The sequence below is a fragment of the Dreissena polymorpha genome, chromosome 4, assembly GCF_020536995.1.
Source record: "Dreissena polymorpha isolate Duluth1 chromosome 4, UMN_Dpol_1.0, whole genome shotgun sequence".
Taxonomy (NCBI): Eukaryota; Metazoa; Mollusca; class Bivalvia; order Myida; family Dreissenidae; genus Dreissena; species Dreissena polymorpha.
In genome coordinates this window covers 43075895-43090748 of record NC_068358.1, presented here as the reverse complement: position 1 = coordinate 43090748, position 14854 = coordinate 43075895, and the positions used below count along the sequence as shown (strand labels likewise).

At 37.5% G+C, this 14854-nt stretch overlaps 1 protein-coding gene and 1 long non-coding RNA gene across 2 annotated transcripts in view; both read left to right on the top strand.

Moving 5' to 3' along the window:
* The window catches only part of LOC127879230 (chromosome-associated kinesin KIF4-like), a 72734-nt gene that overhangs the window by 36493 nt on the left and 21387 nt on the right, over positions 1 to 14854 (top strand). Inside the window, exons 10-17 of the mRNA XM_052425963.1 lie at positions 2401 to 2537; positions 2889 to 2994; positions 3278 to 3325; positions 4337 to 4537; positions 5670 to 5773; positions 6236 to 6380; positions 12125 to 12319; positions 13834 to 13950. Of these exons, the coding sequence (XP_052281923.1) occupies positions 2401 to 2537; positions 2889 to 2994; positions 3278 to 3325; positions 4337 to 4537; positions 5670 to 5773; positions 6236 to 6380; positions 12125 to 12319; positions 13834 to 13950 (1053 nt within the window). The remainder of the gene's footprint in view (positions 1 to 2400; positions 2538 to 2888; positions 2995 to 3277; positions 3326 to 4336; positions 4538 to 5669; positions 5774 to 6235; positions 6381 to 12124; positions 12320 to 13833; positions 13951 to 14854) is intronic.
* On the top strand, positions 6534 to 10897 carry LOC127879274 (uncharacterized). The gene is made up of 6 exons (XR_008048989.1): positions 6534 to 7262; positions 7805 to 7902; positions 8001 to 8098; positions 8543 to 8689; positions 8984 to 9179; positions 9278 to 10897. It is a non-coding gene; the product is annotated as an uncharacterized LOC127879274 (long non-coding RNA).

The window sequence follows — 14854 nt, the reverse complement described above, 5'->3', positions numbered from 1 at the left end:
AACAAATTATTCAAATGGTAATTACAGCAACAAAAATCTGCAATGAGTTCAGAAATTAAACACTATATTAATACATATGGAAAAAAAACATCAATTGGACATTTTTGGATTGGATAAATGGGGGGGAAAAATTCAATTGTTTATATGACCTTTTTCATGTCATAGATTGGTATTTTCACTCTTACATTAAGTTTAAATCATCAAGGCTTGCACCTAGGGGAAGGTTTTGGAAGATTCAGTTTGAAGTTTTGATACTCCTATGGCTACAGTTTGGACAATTGTGTGACAACATCTGAAAGTAAACTTCTTATCTTTGGTTAATGTAAACCTTCTATATGGACTACTGCCTGATTGCACCTGCATACAATTAGCAGTAATACAGAATATTGAGAACGTTCAATTAGGGATCCTGAAAACGTATTGCAGATTCAGAATAATAAGTTACTTGAGAATAACTTAAAGTGCACAGGCTGTGAAGTTCATGTCAGGCGGTGAAGTTCATCTCAGCTGGTAAAGTTCATGTCAGGTGGTAAAGTTCATTTTAGTTGGTGAAGTTCATGTTAGTCGGTGAAGTTCATGGCAGCTGGTGAAGTTCATGTCAGCCAGTGAAGTTCATGTTAGTCAGTGACGTTTATGTCAGCTGGTGAAGTTCATGTCAGCCAGTGAAGTTTGTGCAGACTCATCCATGACATCACTTTCTACTCACTTTATTTAGGTTTAGACGGGTCTTCTTTAACCTGATATTACCGTAAAAGTGTGATTGGATGTCCCTTAACCAAGTTGGCACCTCAATTACTTAATACCAAGATGAAGATCTGACAGCAGTAAATAAAAATACAGTCGAAACTGATCTAACGGCCACCTGAATTTACCGGTCACCTGCAGAGAACGGTCAGTCTGGAATCCCCCCCAACGAAAAACACTCTATATTACACCTGAATTTAACGGCCACCTGTCCATAACGGCCAACGGCCACTATAATCCACTCCGAAATTCATGTTTGACCTGAAATCAACGGTGACGCATCAGTCATCTTGAGTCGCAAAAATTAAAAACACAGCACATCATTTGTCCGTATATTTTGCGGTTAAAGCGTCTGATAGCGGTCATTGTCTTTGATATTATAAAAGCGGCCCGCTGCGAGTAAACAAATAATAAGGTGTTGAGACGGTTTGCTTTCCGGGGATAATTGTGGCGGTATTTTCAAAAGAAAATATGTCAGAGTTTGTGACACGTTTAAAGTAATTATCACTAATTAAATGACCGCTAATTTGTACATTGTACTTACAACATTGAGTATCGATTTTAAAATAGCATTTTCGGATCATTCTTTAAAAGAGCTTTCTAGCATACACAACACTTAAAAGCAATTGGAATAATAAATCACGGAATAACATTGAGTGGTAAATGTAAGTTCCTCACATTAGAGGAGCGAGTCAAGGGTTTGAAACTGTTTGAATATTTTTGGATAAAGAATAAATGAATGTTTGTATTTTGTATGAGGTTGTTTTTTTGTGTGATGTTTGCGTACGAATACATTTAACAAACTTTTTGCGTCTTTTTCTTTGAGTTAGAACGGTACAATTACGACGTACTATCGGTTTAAGTCAGCGAAGCCGCTTTTTAGACTTGTACGGACGTGACGTTAACAGCATGTGACGAGCTTTATATACTGTATGAACGAGATGCATGAGTAAACAATTATTACAACGTTGATAAAGTAATTGCTTTAGTTTAACAATATGAAATTAAATCAATCTATAAGATATTATTCTGTATTATTTAATGTACACAGGTAAGTTATTTCTGTTATTATGCTTAGTTAACGGCAATGAGCCTTTGTTTTACACTGTATGCAAACGACTGGGTGAGGTTACAACGTAGCAATACTACCAACTGACAAACCATCTTAAAATTGTGATCCGAATTCAACGGTCACCTGTGGACAGCGGTCACTTTGGTCATTTCCATTGACTGACGGCTGTTCTCAGGTTTGACTGTAAGTCTTTGGAAGTTAACGCTACTCAATTGTCACAGGAATCATAGAACAAAACCACTAACTCACTTAATCAATTCAATAACCCTTTTTCTGGGAAAACTGTGCTCACTGCATGTGCATAAAGTGTCGTCCCAGATTAGCTTCTGCAGTTTGCTCAGGCTAATCAGGAACAGCACATTATGCCTAAAATAGATTGTTGCGGAGAAGAGACTTTCCTTAAATGAAAAACGCAATAAAAGCGTTTTGTGTCTTCCCTGATAAGTCTGTACAGAGGCACATGCCTTAAGCCCAATTATCCTGTAACAAGGCTCCAGTGATATGTTTCTGTACAGAGGCACATGCCTTAAGCCCAATTATCCTGTAACAAGGCTCCAGTGATATGTTTCTGTGCGTGTGTTCAGGAGGAGGTGGAATCCCTGTCCCAGGAGCTGCAGTCCTCTGTGGACCAGGCAGCGTCCGCGTCGGAGAGGGCCATACGCTGGGAGATGAAGTGTGAGAGACTCAGGGAGAGGCTGAAGGAGCTCGAGCAGAACATCGGGTGGGTTGGGTGGCTTCACTGAGAATTGTGGCCAAGTTGTGAACTTTTTTTTACAAAAAAACATTCTAATTTTGATAACTGACCAAATCTCCAAAACAAATCTGTTATTGCCTTTTAAGGACAATATAGTATTTCAATTTGTGGTCTTTTTCAACTGTTTGTATTCCTTAATCAGTGGTTAAGTCAACTTAAAAGACATATTTATGGATATGTTATAATGGCTAGGTTGATGATAGACCAGATCTACATTTGCAGATTTATGGCCAGTGATTTGTTAAACAAATTTATTCAGAAACAAGATCATGAACTGGAAATACTCATGTGTTCAAAAGTTATATGTGTGTATTTCAGTGTTGACTTTGAGCTGCTTAGCTCAAGTGTTGTAGAAACCAACCCAGTCATCATAGAACAACTTGAGAGACTGAAGAACTTTGCAAACAAGATCAATGACACGCTGGTATGGCACTTGGATGATGTTTCCTTAGTGAGATGTGTTTGTTTGCAAAATAGCAGATGATAATGAAGCTTTCACATGAACAGTGCAGCAATCTTGATGGCATTTTTGAAAAGAATGTGATCCCAGTTTTCACATTACAATGCATAGATACTACATAGAGCACTCTTCATTAAATTTGTCTTAACTTAATATTTATGGAAATTCATTACACATTTGTATTGATTTGACTAATCCACTATGTGTTGTGCATAATTAACAACCAGGCCCTGGTTTCTTATTGTAGAATACAGAGGAGGGACTGTGCACAGAAGAGGAGGAAGAGGATGTAGATGTAAACTTTCTTTTTCTTGAAACACATTTAGCTGACTTCGATTGCATCAAAAGCCTTTCTGTATATGGCCTGCAGCTTTCAAAAATGAGTCTTGTGCCACTGTGGCTTCAGACTAGCCTGCGCATTCTCACAGAGTGGTCATGAACTACGCTGTCCGCTTATTTAACTACGAAATCTGACTTGACTATAACGCTACCAGGTGCTTCCGGTCTAGAGCTACGCTGACTGCATATGTCATAAGACCCATTTTCTCAGGTCATATGGAGACATTCCACAAAGAAAAATCCGTTGCATGTCTTTTTGAAAATCATTCGAAAAGAAGAATCGGTGTGGATCTGAGGACCTGTTGGTTGCAAGGTGTACACCATATCAATAGCACTATTGGAACCCCCTTTATATAAAAATTAACAACTCAAATTATTTTTGTTAAATCGTCCAATAAATAATGCAGGAATAAGTTGTGGTCTTTACTGCACAGTAAGATACAGTTTGCGCTTCAAGTGAAAACACGTTTTTCAGATCATGATTGGATATAAAAAATTGTGGTCATTGGTTTTTTATGACTATATAAACAACTTTTTAATTTTGATGCTAACAAGCTTATGGTTAAGTTTTGTTTAATCTTAAGTCAGATATCAAACTGACTTGTGGGCAGGTTTAAGTCATTAGAGTGTTTGGCTACAAATCTGAGGATTGCAGGCCTGATTCCCAGCGGCCATATAACTTGTGATAGGTCATGAAAAAGTTTCTACAGCCCTTGTTTTCCTACTTTCAATTCAGCTAGGGCAATTATTAGTAACTTGCAAGCGTTATTTTTTGGTACTGGCAAACCAGCTTATCAAGGAAAAGTGTGAGGTAGTGAGCTGACCACTTTGACATAACTGAAATGCTGTTGACAAGCATGAGAAAGCCATGATAATGAAACAAATAAACTGAATTAAGTCCGAAATAAGTACAAATAAACAGTGAAATTATGTATTGAATGTTACCCCTGGACATCCTGTCCTGCAGGTTGTGGATGGTGTGGTGGACCCAGCAGACACCTTGTTTACACCAGAGACGAAGGAGTTTGCCAAGCGTCACACACTGAGGCGTGCTCAGCTGAACTCAGAACTGCAGGAGCTGAACAAGCTGTTAGAGAAGAAGGAGAAGATTGCCACCCAGTTCTCCATGAACGACACAAAGATGGCAGAGATGCTGGATCACATGAAAGTAAGGGCACGGGTCTAACCTGTCTTTGAAGTTGTATGTTTAAGTGATTTATCGTATTGCCGGGCTTATTAGCATCATTCATTTACCATGAACGACTTCAAGATGGTTGAAATGCTGGATCCTTTAAGGTTTGTAAGGTTAGGAGAACTTCATGAAAGTCTTTCAGCCCTGGGACAAAGCCATGAGGTGCAGTAGACTTATTAAATACCGGCCTTCTTTGATGGTAAAAATTATAAGGGTCAACTACCATTTTGCAGTTAGTTTGCCAGTTAATAACATTTTGGGCTAGTATTAGTTTTGTGATTACTAGACTATGTGGCCATTAATGGATTTGGGACTTTTACAAAGACTTGATGCTTAATCACACAAATATGTAAGGCTACAGCAGCTATTTTGTTCATGGATATTTTATTAAGTGTTATCTTTTATAGTTAGTTTTCTCATACCAATATGATTCAAATCCTTCACAATTGGAAGGTTGGCTTTTAACAAGAGTCTTCAGTATTCCTTATTTAATATTTTGCCAGGTTATCTTTCCCTATCAGTTTGGCATAGCCTTTGATATGCATAAAGCTTCATCAGTGGGTTTTTTCTCACCATTTTGGGAATGGGGCCGGATCCCTTTGCATTGGGATATTTCACGTTCTGACTAAAATTGGGAAATAAGTGTTGTTGCTTTTTTATAAAAAATGCTTCAAATTTAGAATAGAAGTGCTTTTCAGTATTATTTTAAGTAAGGTTCAGCTGATATGGCTGGATGGGAGATGAACAAAATGTTAAAATCTAAATATAAAAAAATATATATAATATAAAAAAAACTTCAATTGGAAATTTTAAAGCCTCTATAACGCTCAAAATCAACGAAAATTTCGTAAAGTATTTCATAAAATAAAGTTAACACCTACACAATCAGTGTTCCTTAACACAATAGCCACAAGTTCAACGCTACTGTATTACTCAGGAGAATGCCAAGCAATGCCATTTATACTGTATTACTCAGGAGAATGTCAAGCAATGCCATTTAGGTGAATGCCATTTCTAATGTATTACTCAGGAGAATGCCAAGCAGTGCCATTTCTACTGTATTACTCAGGACAATGCCAAGCAATGCCATTTCTAATGTATTACTCAGGAGAATGCCAAGCAGTTGGAGGAGAAGATCAATGACCTGGAGACTGAGAAGACTCAGCTGACGGCCCTCCTGGAAGATGCACGCACAAACACTGCCGCTAGCAAGTAAGACCTCTTTCTGGTAAACAATCCTACTCACCAGAAGCAGGGCATATTATGAATGTAAAATACATCTGGACTAATGTCCACTCCACCAAACAGAGTAAACTTACAAAAATAGAAAAGTTCATTTACTTTTTCTTGTATAGCTTCATTTTGGTGTTTCAATGGCACTAACTAACTGTGTATGTGCTGCTTATATGTACCTTATATTGACAGCTCCTGTTCAAGTATATTGGTCTATTAATTGACTTAAAAATATTCAAGGAAAATCCTTTCAGTTTTCAAGCCAGATACGGAGTGCATTTTGCCAATAAATCTCAGAACTTCAATAACAAGGTCAATATGAATTCAAGTAATTGATATTGATAAAATTGATAAAAATTGATAAATAATAAGTAATTGATAAATGCACCCCATGCTTCAAGCCAGTGTCCTTTCCACTCTCATGCCCATCTATCCTTACAGGGTGAGTGAGGCGAGGCGCCAGCAGTTGAAGGACCTGGAGGGGAGGATGGCCACCCTGCACAAACAGCTGACCGACCAGAAGAAGCTGCTCAAACTCAAGGAGCAGAAGGAGAAGGACGCGCTCAAGATGAACACAGAAATACAGGTCCAATATATGGCTTGATATAGTAGTCTTTGTGTACTCTGAAATACAGGTCCAGTATATGGCTTGATATAGTAATCTTTGTGTACTCTGAAATACAGGTCCAGTATATGGCTTGATATAGTAGTCTTTGTGTACTCTGAAATACAGGTCCAGTATATGGCTTGATATAGTAGTCTTTGTGTACTCTGAAATGCAGGTCCAGTATATGGCTTGATATAGTAGTCTTTGTGTACTCTGAAATACAGGTCCAGTATATGGCTTGATATAGTAGTCTTTGTGTACTCTGAAATACATGTCCAGTATATGGCTTGATATAGTAGTCTTTGTGAGCTCTGAAATACAGGTCCAGTATATGGCTTGATATAGTAGTCTTTGTGAGCTCTGAAATACAGGTCCAGTATATGGCTTGATATAGTAGTCTTTGTGTACTCTGAAATACAGGTCCAGTATATGGCTTGATATAGTAGTCTTTGTGAACTCTGAAATACATGTCCAGTATATGGCTTGATATAGTAGTCTTTGTGAGCTCTGAAATACAGGTCCAGTATACAGCTCGATATAGTAGTCTTTGTGAACTCTGAAATACATGTCCAGTATACAGCTTCATAAAGAAGTCTTTGTGAACTCTGAAAAACAGGTCCAGTATATGGCTTGATATAGTAGTCTTTGTGTACTCTGAAATACAGGTCCAGTATACAGCTCGATATTGTAGTCTTTGTGAGCACAGAAATACAGGTCTGGTATAGGGCTTGATATAGAAGTCTTTGGGAACTCTAAAATACAGGTCCAGTATATGGCTTGATATAGTACTCTTTGTGAGCACAGAAATACAGGTCTGGTATAGGGCTTGATATAGAAGTCTTTGGGAACTCTGAAATACAGGTCCAGTATATGGCTTGATATACTAGTAGTCTTTGTGAACACAGAAATACAGGTCCAGTATATGGCTTGATATAGTAGTCTTTGTGAACACAAAAATACAGGTCCAGTATACAGCTTGATATAGAAGTCTTTGTGTACTCTGAAATACAGGTCTAGTATATGGCTTGATATTGTAGTCTTTGTGTACTCTGAAATACATGTCCAGTATATGGCTTGATATAGTAGTCTTTGTGAGCACAGAAATACAGGTCCAGTATATGGCTTGATATAGCAGTCTTTGTGTACTCTGAAATACATGTCCAGTATATGGCTTGTTATAGTAGTCTTTGTGAACTCTGAAATACAGGTCCAGTATATGGCTTGATATAGTAGTCTTTGTGTACTCTGAAATACAGGTCCAGTATATGGCTTGTTATAGTAGTCTTTGTGTACTCTGAAATACAGGTCCAGTATATGGCTTGATATAGTAGTCTTTGTGAGCTCTGAAATACAGGTCCAGTATATGGCTTGATATAGTAGTCTTTGTGAACTCTGAAATACAGGTCCAGTATATGGCTTGATATAGTAGTCTTTGTGTACTCTGAAATACAGGTCCAGTATATGGCTTGATATAGTAGTCTTTGTGTACTCTGAAATACAGGTCCAGTATATGGCTTGATATAGTAGTCTTTGTGAACTCTGAAATACATGTCCAGTATGTGGCTTGATATAGTAGTCTTTGTGTACTCTGAAATACAGGTCCAGTATATGGCTTGATATAGTAGTCTTTGTGTACTCTGAAATACAGGTCCAGTATATGGCTTGATATAGTAGTCTTTGTGTACTCTGAAATACAGGTCCAGTATATGGCTTGATATACTAGTAGTCTTTGTGAACACAGAAATACAGGTCCAGTATGTGGCTTGATATAGTAGTCTTTGTGTACTCTGAAATACAGGTCCAGTATATGGCTTGATATAGTAGTCTTTGTGAACACAAATATACAGGTCCAGTATACAGCTTGATATAGAAGTCTTTGTGTACTCTGAAATACAGGTCTAGTATATGGCTTGATATTGTAGTCTTTGTGTACTCTGAAATACATGTCCAGTATGTGGCTTGATATAGTAGTCTTTGTGTACTCTGAAATACAGGTCCAGTATATGGCTTGATATAGTAGTCTTTGTGTACTCTGAAATACAGGTCCAGTATACGGCTTGATATAGTAGTCTTTGTGTACTCTGAAATACAGGTCCAGTATATGGCTTGATATAGTAGTCTTTGTGAGCTCTGAAATACAGGTCCAGTATATGGCTTGATATAGTAGTCTTTGTGTACTCTGAAATACAGGTCCAGTATATGGCTTGATATAGTAGTCTTTGTGTACTCTGAAATACAGGTCCAGTATATGGCTTGATATAGTAGTCTTTGTGTACTCTGAAATACAGGTCCAGTATATGGCTTGATATAGTAGTCTTTGTAAGCTCTGAAATACAGGTCCAGTATATGGCTTGATATAGTAGTCTTTGTGAACTCTGAAATACAGGTCCAGTATATGGCTTGATATAGTAGTCTTTGTGTACTCTGAAATACAGGTCCAGTATATGGCTTGATATAGTAGTCTTTGAGTACTCTGAAATACAGGTCCAGTATATGGCTTGATATAGTAGTCTTTTTGTACTCTGAAATACAGGTCCAGTATATGGCTTGATATAGTAGTCTTTATGTACTCTGAAATACAGGTCCAGTATATGGCTTGATATAGTAGTCTTTGTGAGCTCTGAAATACAGGTCCAGTATATGGCTTGATATAGTAGTCTTTGTGAACTCTGAAATACATGTCCAGTATATGGCTTGATATAGTAGTCTTTGTGTACTCTGAAATACAGGTCCAGTATATGGCTTGATATAGTAGTCTTTGTGTACTCTGAAATACAGGTCCAGTATACGGCTTGATATAGTAGTCTTTGTGTACTCTGAAATACAGGTCCAGTATATGGCTTGATATAGTAGTCTTTGTGAGCTCTGAAATACAGGTCCAGTATATGGCTTGATATAGTAGTCTTTGTGTACTCTGAAATACAGGTCCAGTATATGGCTTGATATAGTAGTCTTTGTGTACTCTGAAATACAGGTCCAGTATATGGCTTGATATAGTAGTCTTTGTGTACTCTGAAATACAGGTCCAGTATATGGCTTGATATAGTAGTCTTTGTGAACTCTGAAATACATGTCCAGTTTACAGCTTGATATAGTTGTCTAAAATGCTTGTAGAAAAATCTTGCAATCCTTTTTAAAGTAGATATTTGGACATTAGATATACAGATCCTGTGGTCTTGTATGGCTTGATATAGTAGTCTTTGTCATTTGTGAAATATTTTAGGTAGTCTTTTATTATAATTTACAAGTTTTATATCTACAGCTCAGGATAGATAGTTCACAAAAAAGACTTGTTTGATAGATTAATCTGAGTTACTTCTTACGGTGTGTATTACTAATGTTTACAGGTTTATATGTAAAGAAGAGTGGGAGGTTATTTTACAGAACATTGTATAAAATGTGTATTTTTAGACATTTTCAGATTCCAGACATCTTACTCAAACATATAATTCCAATGTTCAACTGCAGGAAAGTATGGAAACAAGTACGTTTAAGAAGTCAATTGACATGACGCCTTATCTAAGATCGCTCCGCCCACTTAATCATGTGGCTCAGCGGGTAGCAAACCTAGACAAGCTAACACCAAAATGGCTTCATTGCCTATATACTGCATGTAGATTAACGCGATATTCCGGATTATTTTTATGGACTTTTTGACACCATATGACACTTGTATAAGGGGTTTGTGTCATTTAGTTTTTCTGCGATTGCAAAAAATATACGTTTATAGAGAACATCAGCTAATTTTAACGGGTTTTTCGGTACATGAATAACGCTCTCAAACGCTTGCGCGCTGACCGAAATCGAACCTGTTATTACGTGTGATGTTGGTATTAGCAATAAATTAACACTTCTTCAACGGCATTTACCCATGTTATTTACGAAACATTTCCACTCGTGTATTTGACACGAAATAGCGCTTTAAACTGGGATTTTGGTGAAATTTTACACGCTTTCTGACACCGAGTGTACCAAAATCCCACATGTTATTACGTATAAAAGTGATATTAATAATATTTAACATTGCTTATGGGACATTTATCAATCACTATAATTGAAAGTGTAAGACAGCACAATAAGTTTGGTCATTGTCATATATAAAGTAGCGCTGTATGAAGGGGAACTCAGTAAAGCTACCTGTATCGGACGCTGGCGCAGGTACCGACTTCTCCCAAGTTCTGCATTTATTGGTTATATCAGTAATAATAAATCTTATTATGTGGCATTTATCGATTCGATTCTATGAAAGTAGAAACATATAATCGTTTTCACTTGTTTCTGACACACACAAAACTCGATTTATAACGGGGATTTCGTTAAGTTACGCAAAGTTGGTACCAATCTTCTCTATTATTCTACAAGCACAAGTGATATAATTCATACTTAATAATGCGTAGTTATTTCTAACATAACATTTCCAGTTTTTTAAATAAATAAATGCTCCATAAGGGTGATCTAGGTAATTCTGCACATTGAAGCTTCCACTTGCTCTTGTCAAGACCACATTTCCGCGTTTGAAATGGTATATATTTAATTAATCTAACATATGGATATCGAATGTCAGAGTTACATAAAACCTATTCTCACCGTTTTTTCCTTATTTCATTTCCGTTTTTTTTTTCGAACAAATCAAACGAAACTCGTTGAAAAAAATGAGAACTAGGCATTTGATCTCAAAGGTGGATTAAAAGCGTTCATTGGTGACATCACATGTCTGCACATGTGTAGATACCGTTATTAATATAATATATCACGTGTCACCTTCTAATAACATGTATAATGGCAATAAAGTGCATTACTATCAGAGTAATAAAACACAGCACAAATTAGGCTTCATGCTGGGTTTTATTCCTCTTTAAGTAATGCAGATGAACCTCGCTTCTGTATATTAATGACCTAGTAACTGATAAAACTATTTTAAAAAAGCTTAAATATTATGTGATAATCAGATCGATAACATAAACTATTTAAATCTGCTAGTATATCTGATAAAAATATATTATAATTGTCTTTGACAGTGTTGACGTTCAGTTGTTCGTGGTGACGACCGCATGCATTTATACATCTCTTTCACTTCTCAAGATCTCATTTCGGCTTTGGAAACGATATAAATTAAATGTCACCAACTAATCTTTCAGGATATCGATTGTCCGAGTTACATAGTCCCCATCAACACAGTTTAACCATTTTTAATCTACTTTTTTTTAAAGAGGAAAACAAAAGAAACTCGCTAAAGTAAAAGTGAACCTATACATAGCTTGTCTAGAAAATGGCAGACAGTTCGTTGCTAACTAACCCGCCCGATTAATCGATCGCTGATTGGTAGATCAGTTCTTAGATAAGAACTTGATTGACAGGCGGCGGCATGTCAATTATTTTGAAGAAGCCTTGGAAGTACAATATTCATCTAACAGTGGCTAGGGCTTGATGCACCAGCTTATGCAATTTGAGAGGCTATAAAATGTCATCTACGTATGACATTTATAAGTTGAGTTAAATATAATGTGTCGTCCCATATTAGCATGTGCGGACTGCACAAGCTAATCTGACATGACACTTTACGTACAAGGTATGTATCCTATGAGTCGCGTTCTGAGAAAACTGGGCATAATGCATGTGCGTTAAGTGTCGTTTCTGACAAGCCTGCACAGCCCAATCTGGGACGCACTTTACGCACATGCATTAAGCCCAGTTTTCTCAGAACGCTACTCCTATGTCTGCAGGCCCTGAAGCAAGCACGTGTAAAGCTGATGAAGCAGATGAAGGAGGACTCGGACACCTGGCGCAAGTGGAAGGCCCAGAAGGACAAGGAAGTGCTGCAACTGCAGCAGAAAGACCGCAAGCGCCAGTTTGAGATCCAGAAACTGCAGCGAGAGAACGTGCGCACCCAGAGTGTACTACAGAGGAAATCAGAGGAGGCATGTTGGCGACATTCCCTGGCATTCACTTATACACTGTAACTCCAATATAGCACGGTCAATGGGGTCCAAGCCGCGGAACAGCGTTATAACGGATCTGCGTTATAGGTTTTGAGCTCATTTACTGCAGGGCGCTATAAAAAAACAGGTATAGAATAGCCTATAATATAGGTCATGTATATTGCCATGCTGTGTTGACGCAAATACATGCATATAAAGCGAATCTTATCGATAACAGTATACATACCGCTTTTCTTATGTGCACATATATCCGATAATCCAATAAAATTGCAACATCACTTAAAAAATAATAATCTTGAACATTAATGACGATATATGTTTAAGAAATTCGTAAACACAACCGTACGCATATATGCCATTTTCAGAAGTGTTAAGAGTACAGTGCATTATGGGGCAGAGCTTTCATTGGACGAGCGACTTTAAATTTAGATTGAATGCAAAACGACTCATGTACAAAAAATTGTTTTATTTCGTCATACGCATGCAAAAAACGTGTTTCCCGGGGACTTTCTGATACCGCGCGAAAATGAAAGTGAAACTCTGTTAACAATTACCGGTACACTGCGATCGCATGTAAATAAATCGTCTGCACTGTTTAATTTCTTATACACGAACTGAAAGATTAAATGACATAATACTAGAATGATAATGATATGACAGAAAAAAGTTGTTTTATTCAGAAGGCAGTATATTTCACAGCCGCTCATTTAATATAGTCAAACTGCAACCATATCAAAGTAAGAATGTTTCAATCGGTTTGAATTACTTAAATTGTATAACTATCCCGCTTGCACTTAACTTATGGAAATTATCGCACTGAACCGCTCTGATGAGGAATACATGTAATAAACTCTGACACGCGAGTTTTTAACACCTTTATTGACATTACTCAACAGATTTACACCAATTAGCTGTCGGTGTTGTTAAACCTTGGGGCGATTATAATCGGTTCAACGGACGGTTGAATAAAGCAATCAACATGTGATTGCCACCATCTTTGAATTGTCTGAAAATACATGAAGTTGCATAATACGGATTTGAATCAGAAATCAAATGGAAGGTTGGAGAAAAAATGGGATCCAAGCACCCTCCGCGTTATATTGGATTCAGCGTTATAACGGAGCGCGTTATATTGGAGTTACAGTGTATCTCTTACATTTGTTTGTATGAGCCTAGCTTAGAAAGCGGGGCTTAAAGCTTGTTGAAGTTTAATTAATGGTTTGAACATAAGTCTAGATATTCCCTGTTTGTAAAGCTTTTTTTCTAAGGCCCTTGGATAATTATGATGCTTTCTTTATCAGCAACTATTCCAATCTAATTTTTTTATATGTTATATGTTGGTAACAGATAAATAACAAATAAACAATCAGGTACACGTGCACAAGTTTTATAAAAGTTTTTGACACTGTGCAAGCCATTTGCATAATTTTCAGGAAAGGCCTTTGTTTTATTCTTCTCCATAGTGTTGGTGATTGTTTTGTGTGTGTGTATAGGCTGCGGCTGCCAACAAGCGTTTGAAGGATGCCATGGCCTTACACAAGAAGGTGCTTGAGGAGAGGTCACAGAAGTTTGACAAGTGTGACAACAACACCATTGGCAACCGGGTTAAGGTAAGTTTGACAACACCATAGGCAACTGGGTCAAGGTAAGTGTGACAACAGCACTATTGGCAACCTGGTCAAGGTAAGTGTGACAACAACACCACTGGGAACCAGGTCAAGGTAAGTGTGAAAACAACACCATTGGCAACAAGGTCAAGGTAAGTGTGACAACAACACCATTGGCATTCGGGTAAAGGAAAGTGTGACAACAACACCATTGGCAACTGGGTCAGGGTAAGTGTGACAAAAACACCATTGGCAACCGGGTAAAGGAAAGTGTGACAACAACACCATCAGCAACCGAGTAAAGGAAAGTGGGACAACAACACCATTGGCAAAAGGGTCAGGGTGACAACACCATTTGCAACTGGGTCAGGGTAAGTGTGACAACACCATTTGCAACTGGGTCAGAGTAAGTGTGACAACAACACCATTGGTAACCGGGTCAAAGTAAGTGTAACAACAACACCATTTGCAACTCAGTCAGAGTAAGTGTGGCAACAACACCATTGGCAACCTGGTCAAGGCAAGTTTGACAAAAACACTTTCAGCAACCGGATCAAGGTAAGTGGGCTGGCTTGCAATGTGTGAGCAACGTAATGCCATTTGAGAACAGCTTAGCTGCTGATAAGCCTCTGCCTCAGTATACTCTGATGGGGAATCAAAATGTCTGCTAATGGAATGTTACTACATATGGTAAAAATAATCAAATCCTTGAACATGTAATAAAAAAGATGGAAAGACTTTATTTGGATTAACATGTTCTTAGTGCTAGAAAAAGAATCTATTATACTGGATGTGAATCAGTCTAGTAAAAATAATGTGTAGCAATTTACTTTTAGTAGTTGGAGTTTTGTTTCTGGCAAAGTGAGACAAAACTGAGATAGAATTTCATTTTTCTATTTGAGTTAAG